This window comes from Lissotriton helveticus, chromosome 4_1 (genome assembly GCF_964261635.1).
Source record: "Lissotriton helveticus chromosome 4_1, aLisHel1.1, whole genome shotgun sequence".
NCBI classification, from domain to species: domain Eukaryota; kingdom Metazoa; phylum Chordata; class Amphibia; order Caudata; family Salamandridae; genus Lissotriton; species Lissotriton helveticus.
This window is the reverse complement of record NC_136063.1, coordinates 1437297270-1437322796: the sequence shown is the minus strand read 5'-3', so window position 1 is coordinate 1437322796 and position 25527 is coordinate 1437297270. Positions and strand designations below refer to the sequence as shown.

The window sequence follows — 25527 nt, the reverse complement described above, 5'->3', positions numbered from 1 at the left end:
TTTGTACGCCTTATTTCCTTTCATCAATTGGTGGCACTGCTCTCAATACTAGAACTTCACTATCTGAAACGTTTAGATGTCAATGCCTTAAAAGAGCAAAATTGTGAATGCTGATTTATTATCTGACTTGTCATGTGATGAAGAGTCAAGCAAATGCTTCGTCTTGTTTGGCCTACGGCTTTATAGTCTAATGCTTTTTCAAAGGTGAGGGAAATAAGTTATATGTTATTTCACAAAACTATTGTTTCAGTGTCTGAAGCACCACAAACTCCTATTTTGATCTGTTGTGGATACAACATCCAGAGTTTCAGAAATTGTAAAATATTGTCTTATAGCCTTGTATAATGTGCAAACCAGACTTTATTGTTATCCCCAGGTAAACACAGAGTTGAGCTATCCAATGTAATTGCCAATCTAAGGAGAATGTCAAGGAACTACTTTAATATCGTAAAATACCCAAATGGACTAAATATCCGAAAATAAGGATTTTCACATAACTTGAAATGAGGTACTTACTCTAGAACACAAAGCTGCAACAAGAGAATAACAGAACTGTATTATGCTTGGAACCTTGACACAACCAACAACATGACACTGAGTAAACATTTATGCTTTTCATAATAACAAATATCTGTTTTAAGGACAATGGGGATAACAACAAACTTTTCATCAGGCTTCAGTGCCGCTAGAAGTAAATCTTTAATGGCTGGTTAATTATGGTATCATTACATTTTTATTGCAATATAGTACTCATTGAAGCACTTTTAAAAATGCAAGGTGTACAAAGATTAAATTAAGACACTGTAAATTGACTAAATATTTGGTTTTTATATAAATAAAGGTCATAAATCACACATTGTGTTGACATGTAATACTGTTATAATACAACAGTCAAACTGACAGGTACAACAGACGTAGTCTGCTGTTTAACAGGAAACAATAGTTGAAAAGACCATGTTAAAAACATAACTAGTGTGAATGACAGGTATGGGGATTGTAAGTAGCAATGAACGTTGTCACTCAGCTCCTGAGTAGTTCAAGTTTTACAGTACACATTTAGAAAAAAAGATTTCTTCCCAGCAACAATACATATCCAAATTGTCTGATGTTTTGTTTATACGGGTATGCAAATTACACTGACTGAACAATGTAATAATGATAGGATGGAAACTTGTCCAGCTTGAAGTTTACGTCACCCACATGCTAACAGAACACTTACACACACTTTTTATATACCACTTCCAGATCATGGAAGGGTTGTTTTGCTTGCTTTTTGTACTGTTTTTGTTTCCTGCAAGACTACAAGGTATGTTTTGGTTGTTTCAGTAATTTAGTTCACCTCTTCTACTAGGAACAATGTTCAGAGGGAAATGGTTTCAAATATTCAGATCAATAAAGGCAGTTTATTTCCATTCATATGTGCTAAATTCACAAAACAAATGCCTTCTTTTGCCCGCCATAACAATTTGCATTACTTTCTAGGTATCAAACAATTCCTCCTATCATTGGAAAGGTGGAAAATCATTTGCATCATGCTGTAAACTAGGAAGCAGTAGTAAAGTGACTGCAAAGACCTGCCAACCCCAGTACATAACAAATAATTAAAATAAAAAAAAATCCAAATTCCAATCAGCAGAGCTGGTCTACGTGTTCAATCTCTGTACTGAAAATCCAATGCCACAAGCTGAGCTTTCTGGATGCATAGCTAGTGCAGATAGTCGTCTACTGTGGCAAAAGCACAGGAACCACTGCCAGATCGGGCCATCAGTCCAAGACATTGTGTGGCTTGTCCCATTGCCAGGGCAAGAGGAGGCTGCTTTGGCAGATTGTGGGTCTCTGCAAAAAATGATACAGAAAAACACCAAAATCGGTTACACAGTGGTGTGCATAAAACTATGAAAATACGCATTTATGGGAAAACAATCACTATACTTAGCCAATTTACACGAAGTACGATAACAAACATGTTTAAAGGATTAACTGACTTAAGAACCATTTAATAGGAGTGTGGCCATCCGTTTGACAAAGCCAAGAAATATTATACAAATGGAGGAGAAAGCGTAGGCTCGAATTATAAAGTACAAGTGCTGTAAAAATGTAGAGCGCGCTTAAAGCATAGCCATAACGTGCTGTTAAAGTAGAAGATAGATTCAAAGTAGAACAATATTAGGTAGCCTATTTTGGAAACTGAATTCTAACATAAAATAATGTCAGAAAGATATGGATTGGACTACATCGTAACATGGACAGACTGCCTAATGTGAGATGTCAACTTAAAAAATAAAATTTCACTAAACTGTCCCCAGCAGAGAACAATATGTGGCAATATTTATAAATAATTATAACATTTATCAACTTGTAGCTAACGAATAGCAGTATCAAGTACTTTACTGCAATCTTTTAAAAACAAAGTTCTAGCGGTTTGAGAAAGATGCTTCATATTTGGTTTATATATTTTTTGGGGGGTGGGCGGGAGGCAAAATAACGTTGTCAAATATATTATGACATCAGCTGTACCAAAGACAAATGAAAGTAGACTGTGAAGTTTAAGACACATAGTAGAAAAACCATTAGCTGCTGCGACCAGAAGAAAGGTCTTTTGAGGGAAGGTCACTGGAATTAAAGACACACTATCCATACGGACGTTATTTGTGATTGAAGCAGTGTGTACTATTTGAAAGTGTTTAATGTTTTTCTTGTAGGTAATAACTTTACTGAGCAAATAATATTTTACCACTGGAAATGTGTGTCCTATAGATCAATCAACAGCAAGAAAATCAGCATGATGGGCAGCAAAGTACACTGGGCAACTTACCTAGTATTGCACTGTTCAGTGTTGAGCACACAGGCTCTCTCTGTATTGCATCAAGCTGGAATCCAACAGGGCTGTTCCAAGGATCAGAGTACGCAAGTAAACTGAATGCATCCTTTTTGGCAGAGATTTGAGAAAAAAGAGAAGGAGGCAAGAATGAGAAAATGTAAAATGTTAAGGATCTAAAATATTTCAGATTTGACTTAAAGTCTTTAAAATACATACATAGCATTGGGCTTAAACAAGCTTCAATTACGGTTTAGGAAACAGCATAGATCATAAATGTATGTAACTACCGTATAGTCACATGCGTAAATTGCAAGTAACACATAGAGCATACATATACCCGGGGCTTTCGTAAATTTACTAAACAATTGTAAATATCGGCAATACCTGTTCATCACAGATTAATCTATGAACTGAGCTAAAAGAAGAAAGATGGCTCAGGACCTCAGACAGCACTTAAAAAGTAGTCACTACTCAAGTTTTCAGGCTGATTTCAACGAGAAATAGATGCAATGAAGTAGACAGAGCCTGAAACGCACACCTTGACCACACTCACTAACCACTCCTCCTTTGATATACTGAAGGCCAGAAACGGTTTCTCTCTTGTCACAGCAACGTATGTAAATATAACAAGAGGTCAGTACAGCTGCCAAAGAGCATGTTAAAACTGATACATCTGTTTTCCTCAGCATGTGCTTTTAACCTCTTCGAGGCTCATGACGAGACGGCGCTCCGGTGCTCATGACGAGCTCAGCTCGTCATGAGCCGTGGAACGCTCAGGTGTGGGGAGAATTCTCCTCCTGTGCTGAGCGTTCCACGGGAGGTAATACACCTGTGACGAGCTGAGCTCGTCATGAGCACCGGAGCGCCGTAGCTCATGACGAGCTCAGCTCGTCATGAGCATGGGGGCGCTGTGCGCGCCCACCTCCCCCCCAGCACAGCAGGCGATCCCCCGCAGCGAAGGGTTAATGCACTTAGAATCCGATTTGACCCTTAAGTTTACATTTAAGAAAATGCTTGTTAATTTTGATACAGCATTAAAAGAGCGGAATGGGACACAACCCACGGCAGTGTATGGGGTCTCTTCACCAAACCATGCATTTTTGGTGAGAAAAAAAAAATGGCATGAAAGATATGGGCAGATTGTTTAGGTTGAACCTAGGCAGCGTGCATGCACAGCTCTGTGAGGCATGGTGTATTCCCTCTTGCTTGTAATTGGTTCCTTGTATTGCCCATCATAAAATCTTTCTTCTCTATGGTCCCTTTGCCCCGCCTTTTGGCTGTTTGTTTCCACCCTGGCGACTGACCCAGTTAGATGGATCAGTTCACTTTTAACCACTTACGCACGTTTTCTACACAACTTTTTATTTTGCCTCAACTCGCGTGCCTTCTCTCCGCCACCTCCAGCACGTTGCTGCCTTTCATGATTGTGTCAGCACCCAATGTCTGTGAGTGCGCATCTGTGGGACTAATGAGGGGAAAGAGTAACCAGTGCCACTTGTTTCTTTCTTTGAATTGCTCTCACCCAGTTTGCGATCCTGTACACATTCACTGCCAGCGTCCTCTAACACGGTTGTGGACGGACGTTTTGAAAGGGGCCTCCATTACGGTAAGCGGTGTGCTGTATGTGCTAGGAGCATGCGGCGCTCTGCTCCTTTATTCCACAGTTGTTTCAGTTTACACGCACATTTGTCTTTGAAACCTTGTAAGGTTATAGCAACGCGCACTAAACGTATGCAGCCCCTCTCGTCCCCTGCCCCTCAGAATCTATTTCTCTGTCTTTGTTTCTCACACACCGTCTGTCCTGCGTGGCACTTAAAGTATGTGCATAATACAATTCACAGGAACCCCTGAAGGTCCACAGTGCCAAGAACCATCGGGACATATTGCCCCAAACTAACCCCCGAGCACACAGGCCGCAGTATGGCCCGTCTTGTATTCTGCTGGCTCGGGCTGCAACACGCATGCTTTTCACCCAACCAATTTCTGGGACTTTAATTGTAGTCCAATACCGTAATGGTTGCCCCTGCCCATTTCGCTTTCCCAATGCGGTTTACATCCCCATGCCCTCCCTCGTTGCTGCTTCACTCATCCTCCCCCATGTCCATCCCTCTTCCCACCAGGCCCGGCTCCAGGAATTTTTATTTGGGTGGGCCAATGGTGTATTTGGGTGGGCCACTGAGTTAGTCGCGTCCGGCATGACTCGCGGGGGAAGGGAGAGGGGGCAGGGGGGTCACGCGGGCGGGGTTGGGGGGGTAATTTAATAATATCTTTTTTTTAAATGTAGCTTACCAGGTGCCACGGCTTCGCAGCTCCTGCCCAGGATGCAAGCAGCCAGGCTCCCTGCCCAATGGTGCATAATTCCAGTGGCCCTGGTTATATCAATACACCCCAGCAGGCAGCAGTTAATGACTGTGCTGTCTGAACAAATAACTATGGCGTAAACATGTTCAGTTTCGCTGGTTTTGATTGAAAGGGCTTTATTTTTTTTTCCAAGGAAGGAGTACATGATCAACCATTTGGTCTCTCAGAAAAACCATAACACTTTTTGTGGTGGCCCTCCTTTGACTGAGGTAACTTAAAAGTTACACTGCGGTGGCCCTAGGGCCCAGGAAACTCGCTGCCAAGGGCATCTGCTGACAAAGCCCATACATTAAATGCCACATCTCAAAGAGATAGGTATGGTGGGGGTTGGTTTCTGGTTAAATCCTGAGTTTGAGATGGGAGGTTGGTAGAGCAGTGAGCAGGGGCGGCTGGTGACATTTGAAAGTGGTGAGGCGTAAACTAATTTGCATATTGCACCGCAGCGAGCGAGCGCAGCGAGCGAGCGCAGCGAGCGAGCCCGAACCACCTTGCATCCATCCATACATCATTCATGCATCCACCCACCCACCCATCCTGCATCCACACATCATTCATGCATCCACCCATCCATCCATCATGCATCCACCCATCATGCATGCATCCATGCATCCATCCATACATCATTCATGCATCCACCCATCCATCCCCCCACCCATCCTGTATCCATATATCATTCATTCATGCATCCACCCATCCATCCACCCACCCATCCAACCTGCATCCATCATTCATGCATCCATCCACCCATCATGCATGCATCCATGCATCCATCCATACATCATTCATGCATCCATCCACCCATCCATCCACCCACCCTACATCCATACATCATTCATTCATGCATCCACCCATCCATCAGTCCATCCACCCACCCATCCAACCTGCATCCATCATTAATGCATCCATCCACCCATCTTGCATGCATCCATGTATCCATGCATCCATCATTCAGGCATCCACCCATCCATCCACCCACCCATCCTGCATCCATACATCATTCATTCATGCATCCACCATCCATCCATCCATCCATCCATCCACCCACCCACCCATCCAACCTGCATCCAACATTCATGCATCCATCCACCCATCATGCATGCATCCATGCATCCATCCATACATCATTCATGCATCCATCCACCCATCCATCCACCCACCCTACATCCATACATCATTCATTCATGCACCCACCCATCCATCCATCCATCCATCCACCCACCCATCCAACCTGCATCCATCATTCATCATTCATGCATCCATCCACCCATCATGCATGCATCCATCCATACATCATTCATGCATCCACCCATCCATCCATCCACCCACCCATCCTGCATCCATACATCATTCATTCATGCATCCACCCATCCATCCATCCATCCACCCATCCAACCTGCATCCATCATACATGCATCCATCCACCCGTCATGCATGCATCCATGCATCCATCATTCATGCATCCACCCACCCATCCTGCATCCATACATCATTCATTCATGCATCCATCCACCCATCCATCCATCCACCCACCCACCCATCCAACCTGCATCCATCATTCATGCATCCATCCACCCATCATGCATGCATCCATGCATCCATCCATCCATACATCATTCATGCATCCACCCATCCATCCACCCACCCATCCTGCATCCATACATCATTCATTCATGCATGCATCCATCCACCCACCCATCCAACCTGCATCCATCATTCATGCATCTATCCACCCATCATGCATTCATCCATGCATCCATCCATATATCATTCATGCATCCACCCATCCATCCACCCACCCATCCTGCATCCATACATCATTCATGCATCCACCCACCCACCCACCCATCCATCCATCCACCCACCCATCCAACCTGCATCCATCATTCATGCATCCATCCACCCATCATGCATGCATCCATGCATCCATCCATACATCATTCATGCATCCACTCATCCATCCACCCACCCATCCTGCATCCATACATCATTCATTCATGCATCCACCCACCCATCCATCCATCCATCCACCCACCCATCCAACCTGCATCCATCATTCATGCATCCATCCACCCATCATGCATGCATCCATGCATCCATCCATACATCATTCATGCATCCACCCATCCATCCACCCACCCATCCTGCATCCATACATCATTCATTCATGCATGCATCCATCCATCCACCCACCCATCGAACCTGCATCCATCATTCATGCATCTATCCACCCATCATGCATGCATCCATGCATCCATTCATATATCATTCATGCATCCACCCATCCATCCATCCACCCACCCATCCTGCATCCATACATCATTCATTCATGCATCCACCCACCCATTCATCCATCCATCCATACATCCATACATCCACCCACCCATCCAACCTGCATCCATCATTCATGCATCCATCCACCCATCATTCATGCATCCATGCATCCATCCATACATCATTCATGCATCCACTCATCCATCCACCCACCCATCCTGCATCCATACATCATTCATTCATGCATCCACCCACCCACCCACCCATCCATCCACCCACCCATCCAACCTGCATCCATCATTCATGCATCCATCCACCCATCATGCATGCATCCATGCATCCATCCATACATCATTCATGCATCCACCCATCCACCCACCCATCCTGCATCCATACATCATTCATTCATGCATCCACCCATCCATCCACCCACCCATCCAACCTGCATCCATCATTCATGCATCCATCCATCCATCATGCATGCATCCATCCATGCACCCACTCTCCCTGTTCAATTTCCTTTGCTGCGGCTCTTAGAAACTGGCCAATCACGTTTAAGCTGGGTCCCTCAGCTCCACCATCTAATATATTCACATTCATTTTACCCTTACTGTAAACATCCGTGGTCTCTTTGGAGGAAAACTGACCTGACAGGAGTCTGCGAGAAACTGGCTATAAGTTTTTGATTTACATCCCCACTGAACTTTTTTCACACTGTCTACGGTTGATTAATAGCCACATTGCACACATCCGTACAGGGTGCACCCTTTACTTAAGACTGCACGCTTTTCTTCTTTCAGCACTGCAGTGCTGTCGGGCATCTTAAACAAAGAAAACACGTCAAAACACTTTTTTCCTCCTTACTTGCGTGTGGTCACTCTTTTGCACAGCTCGTGTCAAAAGGCTGCCATGTCCGCACTAATTGTTTCCATATTTCAGACAATCCTGGTGGCTGCAGGGGCACAGGTTACTCTACGCCCAGCGCACGCCCATTAGGAGACCGAAGGGCTCCTAATGGGCATGCGCAAAAAAGCACGAACACAAGTGCGCATGCGTGGGCACGGGTAAAAACTTCACCCTCCGTCCCCACGCATGCGCACTCGTGTTGCTGCCTGCCTGGTGACAATCATGTCAATCAACATGACACCTCCCGACGTCATGCTGACTGGCATGCATTGTCAGTTCTCCCTCGGTGTCTCCTGCGGGCAGCTGCGGGCGGGGGGGCTACGCCCCCCACGCCCCCATGGACGCACCGCGCCTGGCAGTGAGGATGCCTTGCCTGGCCAGAATGAGTTGGAGTCGGGTCAGCCATCCACTGCGAGGAGGGAGGGAGCAAAACCCTGTTTATTGCCCTCATCACTTCCTGCTCCAAGGGGAGTGAAAACTCTGGCCCGTTGTAGCAGCATCTCCCGTGGTGAGGCCTCACTGTCATACCCTAAGGCAGTGGTCTTCAAACTTTTTTGCATGAGGCCCCAAAGCAAAATGTTTTGAAATTGGGGACCCCTGCAAAACTTTATTCCAAGGATCGTAAAACAGGAGAGGCAGGGCTGAGAGCAAAGGCAGAACTTTTGATGTCATATCATGGACACTTTTTTGTAGCTCATAATCCACAGTAAATGTGAAACATATGATAGGGAAAATCATCAAGCAATAACAGAAATTGACAAAAAAACTGTTCTCTCAATAAATTGGTTCTTGTGAGCCCCTCGCACTCCTGGGCCCCAATGAAATTTTATTTTCTGCACTAATTATAGCTGAGGCCCTAATTAGCCCCCTACCTCCTCTGCCTCTTTCACAACTTACCGACCATGGCTATCACTCCAATCTTGAAACAGGTTATCCATCACTTTTTTGGATTTACGTAAGGAAGACCCGGCCCAAGGGCATTGGGAAACTTTAATAAGCACCATTTACATTACACAAATACAAGTTCATAAAATGTATTATATATATTTGTTTATTTTAGGCACTGGACTATTAAGTGATTTGAGTTGAGCTGACAGGAGGACCTGAATTAGGTTCCAAAGTAGGAAGCTCTTGACATTAGGACACAACTCCTCTATTTTAGAAATAATGAGCTCTAATGTGCTGTCCCCACCTTTTCGCAGTGAAGGAGCTCTCATCTCTCTGTGAAACGCCCTTCGCAAAGCTTGACTGGTCACCTTTCTTTTGCTTTTTGCTATATTTGGGTATTAAACCAGCATTAATGAGGTAAAATCAATGCCCAGATAGTTTTTACCAAATGTAAAAATGACAAAGTAGATGCATGACAAAATGTTCTGCATAACCCCACATAATTTTCCTTTTCTTGCCACATAATTTAGTCAACCCTGCCACATGATTTGGTCCTCCCCTGCGGCATGATTCCAGTGACCCTGGCTTTAATAGGCCTCTCATGACTGGACCCTATGCAACTGGTTAAGCAACACACATAAAAGCAGCCGAGGAGCTAATATATTCTTTATGTGATACCATAGTGCTTTTTACCACAGGCATGGAACGTGTAGCTCTATAAATACACTAGTTACTATTTCCCACTGTGAAAACCAGGATTCAAATCTGCGACTCTCTGGTCAGACACAGAAATCTGCAGTGATTGCTTTAGATAACTGAGGTTTATAAGTAAGAGACAGTATATTTTTGCAAAATTCGTTTCATTTGCTTTGTGTTTTCATTTACTGTGTGTGCGCTTTTTTTTAAATATGCAATTATATGAAGATGAAAAAATTACATAGTTATTAGCATGTTGTGTTTTCCCTTGAGCCCAGTCTACCTACTCACTGACAGCGCCCCAGGAAAAACTCAGGATTACAGGTGCAAACTTTTTATGCTGTTTAACTTCTGCATATAAAAGAAGACAGCCTGTGAACTCACCAGATACACGTCGACGCTTGCAGGCGATCTTTATTCACAATTCCTTCCTTGCAGACGCAGTTGTGCCCCCCTGGGAATGCAATCACGGACCCCCAGGGAGGTGTGCACCACCGTTTGAAGACCTGTGCCCTAAGGCCAGGGCCGGAGCTCCAACCACATGCTGTGCCTGCTGGGTTTGGCCCATTGTTATTCTCTATGTGACAATGGGCCGCGATAATCTGTGCTTGCCTGCACAGAGGCTGCAGCAGCCTCTTGACTTTGAATCAGGAGAGCCAGCCCGAACACTTGATGGGGGAGGAACGGCTCACATCAGGCCTCAGGCCAAGGCTCCTGTTTGGGTGGGCCAGGCTCATGTTTGGGTGGGCCCGGCCCACCTGGCCCACCCTCTAGAACCGGGCCTGCTTCCCACCCCCCTATCCCCCCTTGCCCCTCAAGTCATTGCTTGTTTTGGTTACGTCTAATTTGATCCAGAACAGTTTCTGTGCATGTGTCTGTTACCTGGCTCTTGCCAGCTGGGTACTGTTCCTCCATGCAGGCGAACGGTATCTTGGCAGTCAGGAATGGAAAGTGAGGAGTTGGAATCGCCACTTGTGAATTATGAAAACAAGGAACGGCCATGTGGGATGAGCAGAATACAACGTGTCCTGGCCGATACCTGTCCAGGCCCGTTCAGCTAAGCCACTGATTCAATTAGTTAAGAGGACAGACCTGCGAATCTCTGAATAACCAATGGGGAGTGCTTTCTGAGCGCTGGCCTCTGTGTTTTACAATTGTGAGTATGTTCGTAAGACCTTAACATCGGAACAAGATAATTTAAAAGGCACACACAGATCTATGTATTTTTGTTTTGCTCAGACTCATGGGTTTCCCATATTTAATTCATAAACCGGTCTGTCCTCATTCGGATAAGATCAACTTCACAGAGAGATTATGCGCTGCCTGAGATCCAGTGTTTGGTGGGCTTGACCCTTTGACTGCTGCTTGTGGGGGATTCGCAAAGTAGTGGAGTCCCTGCAGAGGTCCTAAAGGAAATAAACATTTATCATACAATACCACATGGTATCTTTCATGATTGTAGTATGGGCCATCTTCTTCGGAGGTCGCTAGCATTATCTCTTCAGAGGAAAAAGCTGCCACAAATGGTGCTGAAGCAGACCTTACATAACTCTTCTTGCCTCATAAGCATATCATAGGTCAAAGGATTGAGTTTGCCTCCCTACTTACAACCTTCACTCCTACATCAGTTAGCCTCCTTCTGAGTTCACGAGGTGACTGACAGATCTCCATGTTGAAACGACAATTGAATACTGGGGCCACGGGTGTTACCAACCACGCGACAACTACATGATACATTTATTTCGTGTGTGTGGTTGGCTAGAAACCCTTAGTATCACACTCCATTGGTCATGTGTTCCACCCAGTATTCAATTGTCGTTTCTAAGTCCTGTGTGCCTGTGTCTGTTTTCTCTATATAAGTGATGTGCACACAGCGGTGGCACATGATGTGGCATCAAGTTGTTACTGATGTTCATACCTGTGGTTTATTATGTTTTTCTTTCCTAGGTATCGATCAGGAGCGGCATCCACCATGCAACTGTAGCCAGACTATAGGTATACAGGTTCACTGCCCGCCCTGATTGATTTAGAGGGTTTTTAGCGTTTATTTCACGTGCACTCCAATTTTATTTCTTTGTTCCTGATGAAGCGCAGACGACCTTTAAGGCAACGCAGATGCGAAACATGTAGACCCATGACTTTCTTGATACTTGGGGAAAGTATGCAGCAGGGAAAAGATATTTTTAATAGTAAATCTGCTAAGGGTATACAAATAAGACATCCGTTGCATGTCTACCCTTTTTAACTCAATCATCACTTGGCATGCACTCCTTCACCCTCATTGGACCCCGACCCCACACACCCGCATGCACCATCCAGCTTTCCTAAAAGATCTCCAATAAAGAGACCCTTCGGGGGACCTGTAGGGATTTGCAGCGCCGGCCTATGAGGAGCACACGCCCGATGATGAAGCATGACACCCCTTGGGGTGTGTGAGGGCAACATAGGACAACATTTTTCTTTTTCACTTCTTTGGTGGGTCCCTTTCCCCTAGGATACCTTTTTTTTTTAATTCTCTTTCAGTTTCTTTTTAAATATACGAGTGACTATTTGCACCCTTATGCATGGGTGACTATTTGCACCCTGCATTTAGGAACAGTGTCCTTCGTTGGTTTAGATATTGACACAAGGAGTATGGACACTGGACCTTAATTAGCTCCTGGGTCCGCCCTCGCTCTTCTTTTTGATAATTATGCACAGCGGTTCAGCCGAGGACCCTAATAGTTCCTCTTTTCTTCTTTCTTCTGCTTTCTATGCTCATACGAGACACGATTCTATTAACAGTGGATATTGTTTTTGGAGTCTGCCTCAGTAATTTGCTGTAGCGGTACTTTGTCATTTAACTCCACTTGTCTTTGACTAGATGTATGAGGAAGGAGGCATTAGGGAATGCACAGTTTGCAACCCTAGTGATAAATTATCTTAGCCCCGCTCTAACACTCTTTAGTGACTATATATAGTGTCTTTTAGTAACAGGATCAATGTACTCCTTTAAATCACGCACTAACATTATCCACATATTCTGTATAAACAATACAGGGCTTTGCCTAGGAAAAGTTTATAGTGAATTGCTTTTACGAATCCCCGTTTATGGAGCCATGTATATTGGCGCGCGAGCAAGGCTAACAATGTTGTGCCTGTTAATCTATTTTGTGGCCATCACTGATGACATAGTGGTGAACTTAAGATTTGGCCACAATGATACGAGGCCATACCATTACCCGTAGCGAAGGCCATAGGGAATAGTTTCCCTACAATTGCACATGCACATTGTAGCCCTGCTCTCGCACATGCGCTCCAACATTCCGGAAAGAGGTTATGCCCAGGCTTGTGACAAAACTATTAATACCAGTGTCCGTGTCAATTTTTACTTACTACTGGCTGACACATGGACGGGGTAGGTGAAGAGGAGGCAGCACCCCGGGGATAACGTGAGTTTCTTCAAATCCCTGAGCAGGGACTGGGATAGTGCGGAACAGATACTCCGTGCTCTGTTTTTATAGTTGTACTTTTCAGTGTTCTTCTGCCTGGTATTGTGCGGGAGTCCACTGCTCTCGCCAGATGAGATACCCCTCAGCAATGCGAGGTCAGCACTCTGGAAGACCCAATTGTCTTTTTGGCACAAATTGATTGATGATGCCCACCTTACACTACAGTATCAGCGGCGCTAGTTTTGTGGACATCTATGGAGCCACGGGTGTTACCGACCATGCAACAACTACATGATACATTCATTTCGTAGTTGTGGTTGGCTAGGAACCCTTAAGTGTCACACTCCATTGGTCATGTGTTCCACCCAGTATTAAATTGTCGTTTCTAAGTCTCGTGTGCCTGTTTCTGTTTTCTATATATAAGTGATGTGCACACAGCGGTGGCACATGATGTGGCATCAAGTTGTTACTGATGTTCATACCTGTGGTTTATTAGGTTTTTCTTTCCTAGGTATCGATCAGGAGCGGCATCCACCATGCAACTGTAGCCAGACTATAGGTATACAGGTTCACTGCCCGCCCTGATTGATTTAGAGGCTTTTCAGCGTTTATTTCATGTGCACTCCAATTGCATTTCTTTGTTCCTGATGAAGCTCAGACGACCTTCAAGGCGACGCACATGCGAAACATGTAGACCCATGACTTTCTTGATACCTGGGGAAAGTATGCCGCAGGGACAAGATATTTTTAATAGTAAATCTGCTAAGGGTATACAAATAAGACATCCGCTGCTTGTCTACCCTTTTTAAATCAATCATCACTTGGCACGCACTTCTTCACCCTCATTGGACCCCGACCCCACACACTAGCATGCACCATCCGGCTGTCCCAAAAGATCTCCGATAAAGAGATCCTTCGGGGGACCCGTAGGGAATTGCAGCGCCGGCCCTACGAGGAGCACACACCCGATGATGAAGCATGACATCCCTTGGGGTGTGTGAGGGCAAAAGAGGACAAAATGTGGCTTTTTTGCTTCTTTGGTGGGTCCCTTTCACCTAGGATTCCTTTTTGTTTTTTATTCTCTTTCTGTTTCTTTTTAAATATACGGGTGACTATTTGCACCCTTATGCATGGGTGACTGTTTGCACACTGCATTTAGGAACAGTGTCCTTTGTTGGTTTAGATATTGACACAAGGAGCATGGACACTGGACCTTAATTAGTTCCTGCCCCCCCACCCTCTTCTTTTTGAGACAAAATCACAGTCATTGTCTTTGGTCTAAAATTCAAGCAGCAGTCATGATTTTTTGTGAGTAATCACTTAAAACAAAAAATATCATTTATTTGGAAGTATAAACTCCTACAACGTAAGCAGCAAAATCCAACAAGCACAGTCAAAACCAATAGGTCTGGCAAGCATATGCACCAAAAAGTAAAATAAGTAAACATGCTGCCACTTAAATATGGCCATTGTATGCTTGCAATAAGAAAATGCATGTAAAAAAACAATAACTTGTGCAGCTGTTTTACTAATGGTGTTTTCTTTAGCAGTCCTTTCAGTTGTGCCATGCATTTTACAATTTTTTTTTTTTAAGGATACAAGAATAAATCACCACCCAAACAAGTCCTCAGTTCGCAAGCAGCTGAGCTACAGAGTTAGTGTCGCTTAAACACTTAATAACAAACTTTAAAAAGGAGTGTAGGCAAAATAAATAACCAGTACCTAAAGTGAATATAAAAAATAAATAAAATAATAGCAATGCACATTTGAACTAGCTTTGTCATTGAAAAAAAGGAATGACTTTCAACAGGGTGTGATGTGGACAGGCTTTGAGAAGTTACTGAAAGTGAAGGGAGGCACGGGGTAATGTGGGCTGACCCATGGCCAATGCTTACTACAGATTGTTTTTTGTTTTAAAAAAAATATATATAGGACGGCGTTGCAGCAAATGCGGATTTGAAGGGCAGACCTAACAAAAACAAGCGACCAAAGAAAGTGAATATTGTGACATCTACAATCGAAAATGAACTAATATTTTAATGAGCTTAACAATATTGCTATTTCTGAAGTTAGTGACAATTAAGTTGTTACCCAAACTGCTTTATGGAGTTACGGCCTATTGGTATCAATTAAAACGATTCTAAGATCAGGTACAGTGTAAATGTATTAAAACTATATTCCGTTTTAGTCAGTCAATACACTTGGAACACCTCTGGAACTGGGTTTTCCCTGAATATCCCTGTTGGCAGATAAAGCCTTTATCGTGAATAAGGCAAATAGTACCAATGGCAAATCTTTGAAGAGACTCAGTCTACGAAACAGAGCTAATGGAAAGAAGCTCCACTGGCAAACATTTGATCACTTGTTAGAGGAATGAAGCATTCGCAAACATACGGCCCAGATGTAAATATATTGGGATGATCATGTTAGTCTTGAATAGAAGTGTGCCATCTATGATGGCAAATCATTAAAATGATTCAATGCACAAACCAATAAATGAACCCCACTGGGCCAGAACAAAAGGGATGTGTTTCTGCATATCCATTTTATAGAACTATACACAAGAGATTCTAGACTTTTATGGAGAAGGTATAACTTATTCACTAATGTAGAATTCTTAGATTTTAAAAATAAAATCTTCACATCTAATGGTTAAAGATCTGCGGATTGAATGCAAAAAATGGTTAACTAATATAATTTTCTGCCCTTAAAAAAATACAGCCCTGAGTTGTGTCATATGCCCTCGATATGCAAGTTGTGTTTTGGCACCTGACATTTTGAACTGAAAGGCAACCTAGCTTGATAGGACAGTATGAGAGGGGTACGCAATGGGCAAACTAAACAAAGAAAGAAGGAATAGATCACTTTGTTAGGCTGTAATACATTCTAATAACAATAAGGATTCCTTTTGGAAGATTCGAGATAAGATACAGACTTAGTGAGCAGCAGATTTAGTTTTTTGGATCGATAGAGTCTGAGATGGCACTTAACAGATTTTTGGAATAACTGAATCACGTGATTCTTCCAAATAATTATTTTAAAATAAGTGGCTGTCTCAGTGAGGAACAGTGTTTGAGTTCTCTGCATTGACAGTTCTTGACTGTCCCTGAGAAAATGTGTGCTCTTTGTAATATAGTAACTGAGATTAGTAACTCTCAGGTTGGTGGAATTAGATTCACAAGTATATTTTAAGAATGTTTTTTTTTACATTCCATTAGTTTGTATTAACGTTTGCAAGTCAAACCTTATGAGACTACTTGGGCTATTAAATTAAAAACAAATTACTAAAATAGCTTTCTCAATGTAATGCCAAATGACAACAAGCATTTACAATGCAATGGTCTCTGCATTATTAAAAGTAGAGCTATTGGCATTGCTCATGATTTTTTTTTTTTAAATCATAAATAAATGGCATTGTCATTTATATTGCCAATAGCTTAATCGTTAAATAAATGGCAGTCATTTACATTGCCAATAGCTTAATCGTTAAATAAATGGCATTGTCATTTACAATGCCAATAGCTTAATCGCTCGCAAATGCATGACCTATTGCATTTACACCCACACAGAGCCACACGCACAAAGCCATCCACACACACACACACACATACAGAGCCACCCACACAGTCATTTACATAGACCCCCCTATACAGAGCCACCTACACAGAGCCACCATCACACAGACCGAGTCACCTACAAAAAAAGCTATCCACACAGAGCCACACACACACAGAGCCACACACAGAGCCACACACACAGCACCCACACAGAGCCACCCCCACACACAGAGCCCCCGCACACACACAGAGCCCGCACACACACAGAGCCCCCCCCACACACTGCCCCCCCACACACAGAGCCCCCCACACACAGAGCCCCCCACACACAGAGTCCCACACACACAGAGCCCCACACACAGAGCCCCCACACACAGAGCCCCCACACACAGAGCCCCCCACACACACACGGAGCCCCCCACACACACACGGAGCCCCCCCCACACACACAGAGCCCCCACACACACACAGAGCCCCCCCACACACACAGAGCCCCCCCCACACACACAGAGCCCCCCCCACACACACAGAGCCCCCCTCACACACACACAGCCCCCCTCACACACACACAGCCCCCCCACACACACACAGCCCCCCCCACACACACACAGCCCCCCCCACACACACACAGCCCCCCACACACACACAGCCCCCCACACACACACAGCCCCCCACACACACACAGCCCCCCACACACACACAGCCCCCCACACACACACAGCCCCCCCACACACACAGCCCCCCCCACACACACAGCCCCCCCACACACACACAGCCCCCCACACACACACAGCCCCCCACACACACACAGCCCCCCACACACACACAGCCCCCCACACACACACAGCCCCCCACACACACACAGCCCCCCACACACACACAGCCCCCCACACACACACAGCCCCCCACACACACACAGCCCCCCACACACACACAGCCCCTCACACACACACACACAGCCCCCCCCACACACACACAGCCCCCCCCCACACACACACACAGCGCCCCCCCCACACACACAGAGCCCCACACACACACACAGCGCCCCCCCACACACAGCGCCCCCCCACACACAGCGCCCCCCCACACACAGCGCCCCCACACACACACAGCGCCCCCCACACACACAGCGCCCCCCACACACACAGCGCCCCCCACACACACAGCGCCCCCCACACACACAGCGCCCCCCACACACACACAGTGCCCCCCACACACACACAGCGCCCCCCACACACACACAGCGCCCCCCACACACACACAGCGCCCCCCACACACACACACACAGCGCCCCTCACACACAGCGCCCCCCCACAAACACACAGCCCCACACACACACAGCCCCCCACACACACACAGAGCCCCCCCAAACACACACAGCCCCACACACACACAGCCCCCCACACACACAGAGCCCCCCCAAACACACAGAGCCCCACACACACACACAGAGCCGCCACCCACACAGAGCCACATACACAGAGCCCCACACACAGAGCCCCACACACAGAGCCCCACACACAGAGCCCCACACACAGAGCCCCACACACAGAGCCCCACACACAGAGCCCCACACACAGAGCCCCACACACAGAGCCCCACACACAGAGCCCCACACACAGAGCCCCACACACAGAGCCCCACACACAGAGCCCCACACACAGAGCCCCACACACAGAGCCCCACACACAGAGCCCCACACACAGAGCCCCACACACAGAGCCCCACACACACACACACAGAGCCCCACACACAGAGCCCCACACACAGAGCCCCACACACACACACACAGAGCCCCACATACACACAGAGCCCCCCACACACAGAGCCCCCCACACACAGAGCCCCCCACACACAGAGCCCCCCACACACACAGAGCCCCCCCCACACACAGAGCCCCCCCCACACACACAGAGCCCCACACACACAGAGCCCCACACACACACAGAGCCCCCCCCACACACACAGAGCCCCACACACACACAGAGCCCCACACACACACAGAGCCCCCACACACACACAGAGCCCCCACACACACACAGAGCCCCACACACACAGCCCCCCACACACACAGAGCCCCCCCACACACAGAGCCCCCCCACACAGAGCCCCACACACACACAGAGCTCCCCCACCACAGAACCCCCCCCCACACACAGAGCCCCCCCACACACAGAGCCCCCCCACACACAGAGCCCCCCCCACACACAGAGCCCCCCCCACACACAGAGCCCCCCCCCCACACACACACAGCTAGGCCCTCTCCTATTCTAGACTCCTCTGTTTGAGGCCCGCCTTTGGTCTAACCCGCCCTCCATTCTTGCCCTATTCCAGGCCTTTGTTGTCTGTAATGCTTCCTAAAGCTGTTGTAAGATCTTTAAGCCCCTGCACGTCCAGTTTATCACAGATCGACGCGGAGCCTTTTACCACATGGCAGGCGCCTCGGTCACATCGCCTCCTGCCTCCCTGACCCCCCCCCCATCCTCCTATCCCCTCCCCGCACACACACGTCTGATGTGCCCCAGTGCCTTCACCACCTTTAATGCTGGTTTTAAACCTTCGTCTCAAGAGAGACAAACTCAGCAGAGCTTGGGATGATAAGCCCAGGCAGCAGATGAGGCGTCTGTACTTACATACCCGAGGGGTCCCAGAGAGCTCCCGGGAGTACAGTGAATAGAAAGGCGCTGCTGCGTGGGGCACCGAGGGCCCTTGGATGTAGGAGACTGGGAGCCCCTCTCTCAGGAACCCCCAGCCCTCCAACATCAGTTCACACATCTACAGCTCCGACGGTCTGCTCCGTCCCACGTCTTGGGACCGCTCAGGTTTACTATCCCTTCCCTGCTGTGTGATCCTGGGCAGGGATTGGTGGGGCCGCTGGGCTGTTGATAGGGTGACCAACTGGCATGGGTGCAAATTCAGGACAGCAAGGGGAACAAGAGCGAAAGCAAAACGAGCTCGGAGAGGGACTTCGAAAACGTTTATTTCTTATATAGAAACACGGCTATATGTAGCGAAACATATTAAAACAAGAAAAAAATCAAAACTTACCTGGAGTGGCAGCGGGGCTGTTCCTGACAACAACAACAAAAACAAGCATTGAAAATGCAATAGGTCTCGCAATAGAAGAGTTTGACCTTTTGGTGTTGCAAATGTAAAACTTTTTTTTGGGTTTATATTTTTTCAAATGATAAAAGTATTAATTTTGTTTTTTGTAAAGTGAATAGTTATAAATCTACCAAATGTTAAATTTATAGCATTAGTAAAGTTACATGTTTATTTTTGTCCTTGTTTACATGTATTTGATGTGCAAACTTACAATTTTGTGTAAAATGTTATAAATAAAGGATAGTGACCTAATGTTGTTTCTAATTTTTAATGCTAAAACTTTTTACATGTAAAAAAGTACAAAACTAAACATGTAAATTGCCTAAAGCTATAAACTTAACATTTGGTTGAATTATAACTATTCATTTTACAAAAAACAAAAGTAAGTCAGTTAAATAAAATGCACGGCTAGGATGGGATACGATTACAATGTATGTATGAGCATAAACATCTTTGCTATGCAGCAGCACAAGTGGGCAAATATCGGTATGCAACCATACTAAGCGCGCTGAGACGTGCACCTACACTCCAACGTGCACACTGGGTAACATAGGCCTGGAATGTCAGTGTGGCATATCCTAACACCAGCACACACATTGTGAAAGAGGAGACGTATTATCTTTGCACTGGTGAAAGTACATAAAGTGCATAAAGCGCAATGAAGAAGGTGGTACGGATGTCAAAACGGGAAGATGGACAAGAGAAAACCATGGTACTGTGCATGCATCTTCTATACTTTAACTGCACGATAATGCACACACCGGGACAGGTCTCATGGAAATGTTGTTTTTTTTTTTGCGTTTTATATAGCGCAAACTTGACTCAAAGGTATAGAGTATCAGAGCGCTTTACATAGCACCAGTAATGTTACAAATGGCACATTCATTTTTATTAGGCGCGGGGAGATTAAGTGATTTGCCCAGAATCAGCGGGTGTTGCGCGTCCTTGCCGAGATGTGTTCATTCCTGCAGATGTGTATTCTGTAAACACGGCTCATTCTGTGAGGCCGAGGCTGCTGCAGAGAAGTCTGGATTTGTTGATCGCGCCAAGACACACACATGAATGAACCGATGAGCTTACGGGTTGACAGACACACCACCGGCACAAGCTAGATCCTCAAAGAGCTGAACACACACACACAGATGAAGACAGGTAATCAGCGTGAAGGTGCGACTCACGGAAACAGACACAATAAACAGACCATTCTCTAGACGTGAAAAGGAAACAGAGGCACATGGCGACACGCACAGCACATGGGCAAACAGGTAAGTGTGAGTGACAGAGAAATGACGCTGCAAACGGACCCAGCGACACAGAGATATACTTTAAGCACACAGCAGACAATATAAGTAAAAGCCAGTGCGCACTGACAGATACATTAAAACAGACACAGTGACTCACAGCGATACACACAGACACCAAGACTGGGGAAGCATGGCTACTGATGAGATTGCTTAAGGGTGGTCGTTAATTAAAGTCGCTGTCACTTGCGTTTGCTCTGCATGTGATGCACACACACCACTTGTTACACACAAGGCGCAGCTCTACCAAGAGTGGAGGGTGAGGAGAACGTAGTGTAATACAGCTGTAGCAGCGTCACATCAGCATGTACATGTGTGCTGAGAACCCCAAAGCTGCGTGTGGAGGGCTCCTAACGTGCAGCGGAAAGAGGGAAAGACCAAATTAAAAAGAAACAGCGACGGAAGGGAAACGTTGCATGCGTACTATTTGTACTTGCAACAGTTATAAATGTTTTTAGATACGCTCGCTGATGCCCCATGGCGATGTCTGTGCTGTAGGATATTAGAACCCACATCCGTCGGTAAGCAACCCAGTGGGCAACTGAGCACCGTGAATGTGATCTGAGGCGGAGTGGGTGCCCGGACCTCTTCCTGCCTAACTTGATGCACTCGGAAAAGGTGGGGGAAGGGAACCAATGCATTTGTGCTCGAAAGGTGGGAGGGTGAAAGCAACAAATAAAACAAAGGACTGCGTTTGTGCTTGAGTGTCGGAGGAGGGCTCCTAACGTAAAGCAGAAAGAGGGAAAGCCAAAATGAACAAGAAGAAAATGGAACGATAATTATTTAGAGAAGACATGTCTAAATTGAATGAAAAATATCTTAAGGCTTTTCGAAATCGCTGGATTTGCCGTGGCCACGGGCGGAGGTGGAAGGCGAGCCATGGGCAATCAGGAAAATTAACCCAGTCCGCTTATTACCTGCATAGAGCCGCCCAGTGCAACGTATGACTGCACGGCCATCACCACAAAAAAAAGTGTCAAGCAAAAAAATACTTATTTTATGGTGGAAAATGGGCTAAAAAGAAAAGGAGACACGGCCTGTCGTGAAACTGAAAGCACGGCCGGCTGGCCGTGAAATAGCCTTTGATGCAGCAGTGGGTAATTAGGGGAGGAGAATGGCTGGGCTGAGGCGGAGCGGGAAGAGCTGCTGGCGGCACCAAGCTGACAATTTGATGCTGTGCACGCGCATTTTAACTCATTGCGCTTGCGCATTGAGTTAAAAGTGCACATGCACTTCATCAAAACGCCAGTGAATCGCCAGTGTAGGTAAGCTCTGTTTAAGCCTCTATAGTCTCGCTCTGCTCAATGCGCATGCGCATTGACAGGCGAGACCTAAAAATGGCTGCCGCAAAGCTCTGAAATTTTCGGAATCGGGCGTGTTTTTTTGCTGAGTGACGGATGACGTCACAGATAGAAAGAACGCAAAAAACATGCCCCCGAATCCGAAAAAGACGGGGCTTGAACCGAGTGACGCCCCTCTCCTCCAATGGCTGACCAGCATTTACTAGGCCAGCCAATGGAGAAGAGGGGCGGGTTCCAAGCCCCCTCTAAGAAACATAAAATCTTCGGGCTCCGCCCCCACTGCTCACGCAGTGCAACGGAGTCCTCGACCTAAAAATGTCTCAAGAGTACTGCCAAACATGTAGCACCTGTTTTCTTAAAATTGACTTAATTAAGTCTCAGGTTATTATAAAAATGAGTTGATATATTTAGAGACAAGGATTTCTCTATTGAGGTAAGCGAAGCACCCCTGACAGATCATATTTACATTTTGTGAATTATAAATAACCGATTACCCAATTTTTTTTTTACAGTTTAAAAGAATACTTGTGAAAGCAGTATTTAAATTCTGCCTAGAGTGTTAGGATAACTATGAGTGAGAAAAAATATATTTTTATTTAACTATAGTGCACCATACTACAGAAGGAGAGACATGATGGAAATGTGTCTTGCTGTTTTTAAATTCACACTAACACTTTTGATTTATGGCCATCGTTTCCATCAGTCAGCCGGGTGTTCAGCATGGAGCCAAGCGGGTGGGATCTATTATAGACTTTAAGGACAAATTCAGACAACATAAATTAATCCCTCGAAGATTGTTATTATATTTGTTTTGAGTGTGGTAACTCTCAATATCTACAATGATCCAACATTGCTGGACCTATTTTGGTCACCCCTGTATTAGAACGTAAGTTTACTTTTTAGCTTTAGGCACAACAATCCATATACCAGGCAAAAACACAGCCAAGAAACAAAACATGGGCAGCACAATTTGCTTTCAAACTACTATGATGAATTCCAACAACCACTGGAGAAAGCAGAAGATCTGTGATCTTGGTCAATTTTAAGGCTATGTTTGGGAAGATAAAACACACATTTGTGACATACAACAGAAAAAATTAATACCTGGCCAAAACATGTAACCACGCTAGATTGCAACAATATAGTAGGTGTGGAAGGGTCAGTTTGGAGTTTTTTAAAATCCTTTTTGACAAGGCACTTCTCTGTCATAGCTAAATTAGTTGGGCTACGTTGCAAGAATATTATAAATATGCACATGAATAGTGAAAAAATGGGCATGTAATCATTAATTATTTGTGTTAACACAGCTCTTCTGCGGCTCTGAGGCCCTTTTCCACCTTTTCAAAAACTGCTGTAGCAGAGGTTTTTGGGCTATCCTTTGCTAAAACCAGAATACACCACTCTGAAATAAATCTGAACTTATCTTATCAATCCACAGAGGACACAGTGATCATTTTAAGGCCATTCTGGTTTACTGAATGGCATTCATCAGAAACAGTGCAAATATCTCATTAATGTATCTAGAAACATTTAAGCACCTTTAGCATTTTTTTATTGGCAGAGTTTTTGCCACACTCTTTTCTTAGCTGTTCACTCATGGCCTGTAGCTCTCTTCCATAGTGGATCATTCTTTCGATCGCCGCTTGGCTTCCTCCACAAAGCTGGCGTCTCAACTGGCTGGAGTCAACTTCTGCAAAAGTAACATTTTTTTCATCAGTAATAAAACTTTTAATAAAGAGTAAAACGGTATGATGCATTTGCAACCCATCGTCACCAACCCAATGAGCTACCCTACAGAACTTTTTGTTTAAACGTAAGTTACATAATTTCCAGAAGTCACATAACAATATAAACTAGCAATGTGTTGAGAATAAATATCACTTTATTTTCTTTTTCAAAGCAACTAACAGCTATTTGTAGGTGTGGTTTTGCCCATCTTTATACCAGTGAGTAATGGCACTCATTGCAGTATGGCAAAAAAGAAAAGAGTTCTATCCAATACTTTGGTACTCGTACTCCATCCAACAATGGTGTAAAGCTACATTTACCTTTGCTCGTGGTGCTTTGACCCACCTCCCATCTAATAATTGTGCTGATATTTCAGCTCCCAGCTGCAAGATGGCATTCTTTGCTGCCCCCTACTGGTGGTGGTGTATGTACTTACCTTATATTCCAATCAGAAACTCAGGAAAATGCTAATTTGTGGCGGGTCTGGGAATCCTGCCTTCTCCTCCTATGATTTGAGAGGCCAGAGAACACACATCGTACTTTTCCTGCCCTTCCTTAGGTCATCCCCAAATGTTCTATGTACAGATCAAATCAGATCGGAAGTAACCAAATGGCCAGAAAAAAATATGGCCCCATTTACCAGCATTGGTATAAAATGCACAAATTGGACATACATAAAAAAAACAATTGTGGATGCAGGGTCACTTGTGATTGAATAGCTAGAGATTGAAAAAAAACAAAAATGCAAGGACAGGGTACAATCAAAGCTGCAAATGGAAATCAGCAGTTGCAAAAAAAAGTAGAGTAGTGCAAAACACATGGTAAAGAAATTAAAATTTCAGGTCCGGGAGGCAGTCAATCCGCACCTTGCGGAGATGGAGGCAGTCCATAAGAAGGCAATGAAGGTAGAAAGCAATTGAAATGACAACGCTTTTCCTAAGGTAATTTACTGATATGCTGTCTTCTGAAGGATAAATGAGCAGAACGACTATTTGCGATATTTCAAACTGAACTTAAGTGAGATAAGCATGATGTAGTAACGACAGGACTCAGAGTTGGGTGTTACTACGACGTTTGTTCATGTAGAACACATGTAGAACACAAGCTCATCCCACAGACCAGCCGTTGGTTGCACCTGCTTTCCACACAGTGCCAACTGTT

At 45.3% G+C, this 25527-nt stretch overlaps 1 protein-coding gene across 4 annotated transcripts in view; it reads right to left on the bottom strand.

Moving 5' to 3' along the window:
- Positions 1-342: 342 nt before the first annotated feature.
- Positions 343-25527, bottom strand: part of RANBP9 (RAN binding protein 9) — a 315855-nt gene continuing 290670 nt past the window's right edge. For 3 of the 4 annotated variants that reach the window (XM_078687990.1, XM_078687989.1, XM_078687991.1), the window contains 3 exons: positions 24177-24328; positions 2816-2927; positions 681-1836 (listed from right to left, as the gene is read on the bottom strand). In XM_078687990.1, the coding sequence (XP_078544116.1) occupies positions 1706-1836; positions 2816-2927; positions 24177-24328 (395 nt within the window). In that variant the 3' untranslated portion in view covers positions 681-1705. Of the gene's footprint in view, positions 1837-2815; positions 2928-24176; positions 24329-25527 lie in introns of all 4 variants that reach the window. The other variant, XM_078687988.1, reaches the window with a different exon arrangement.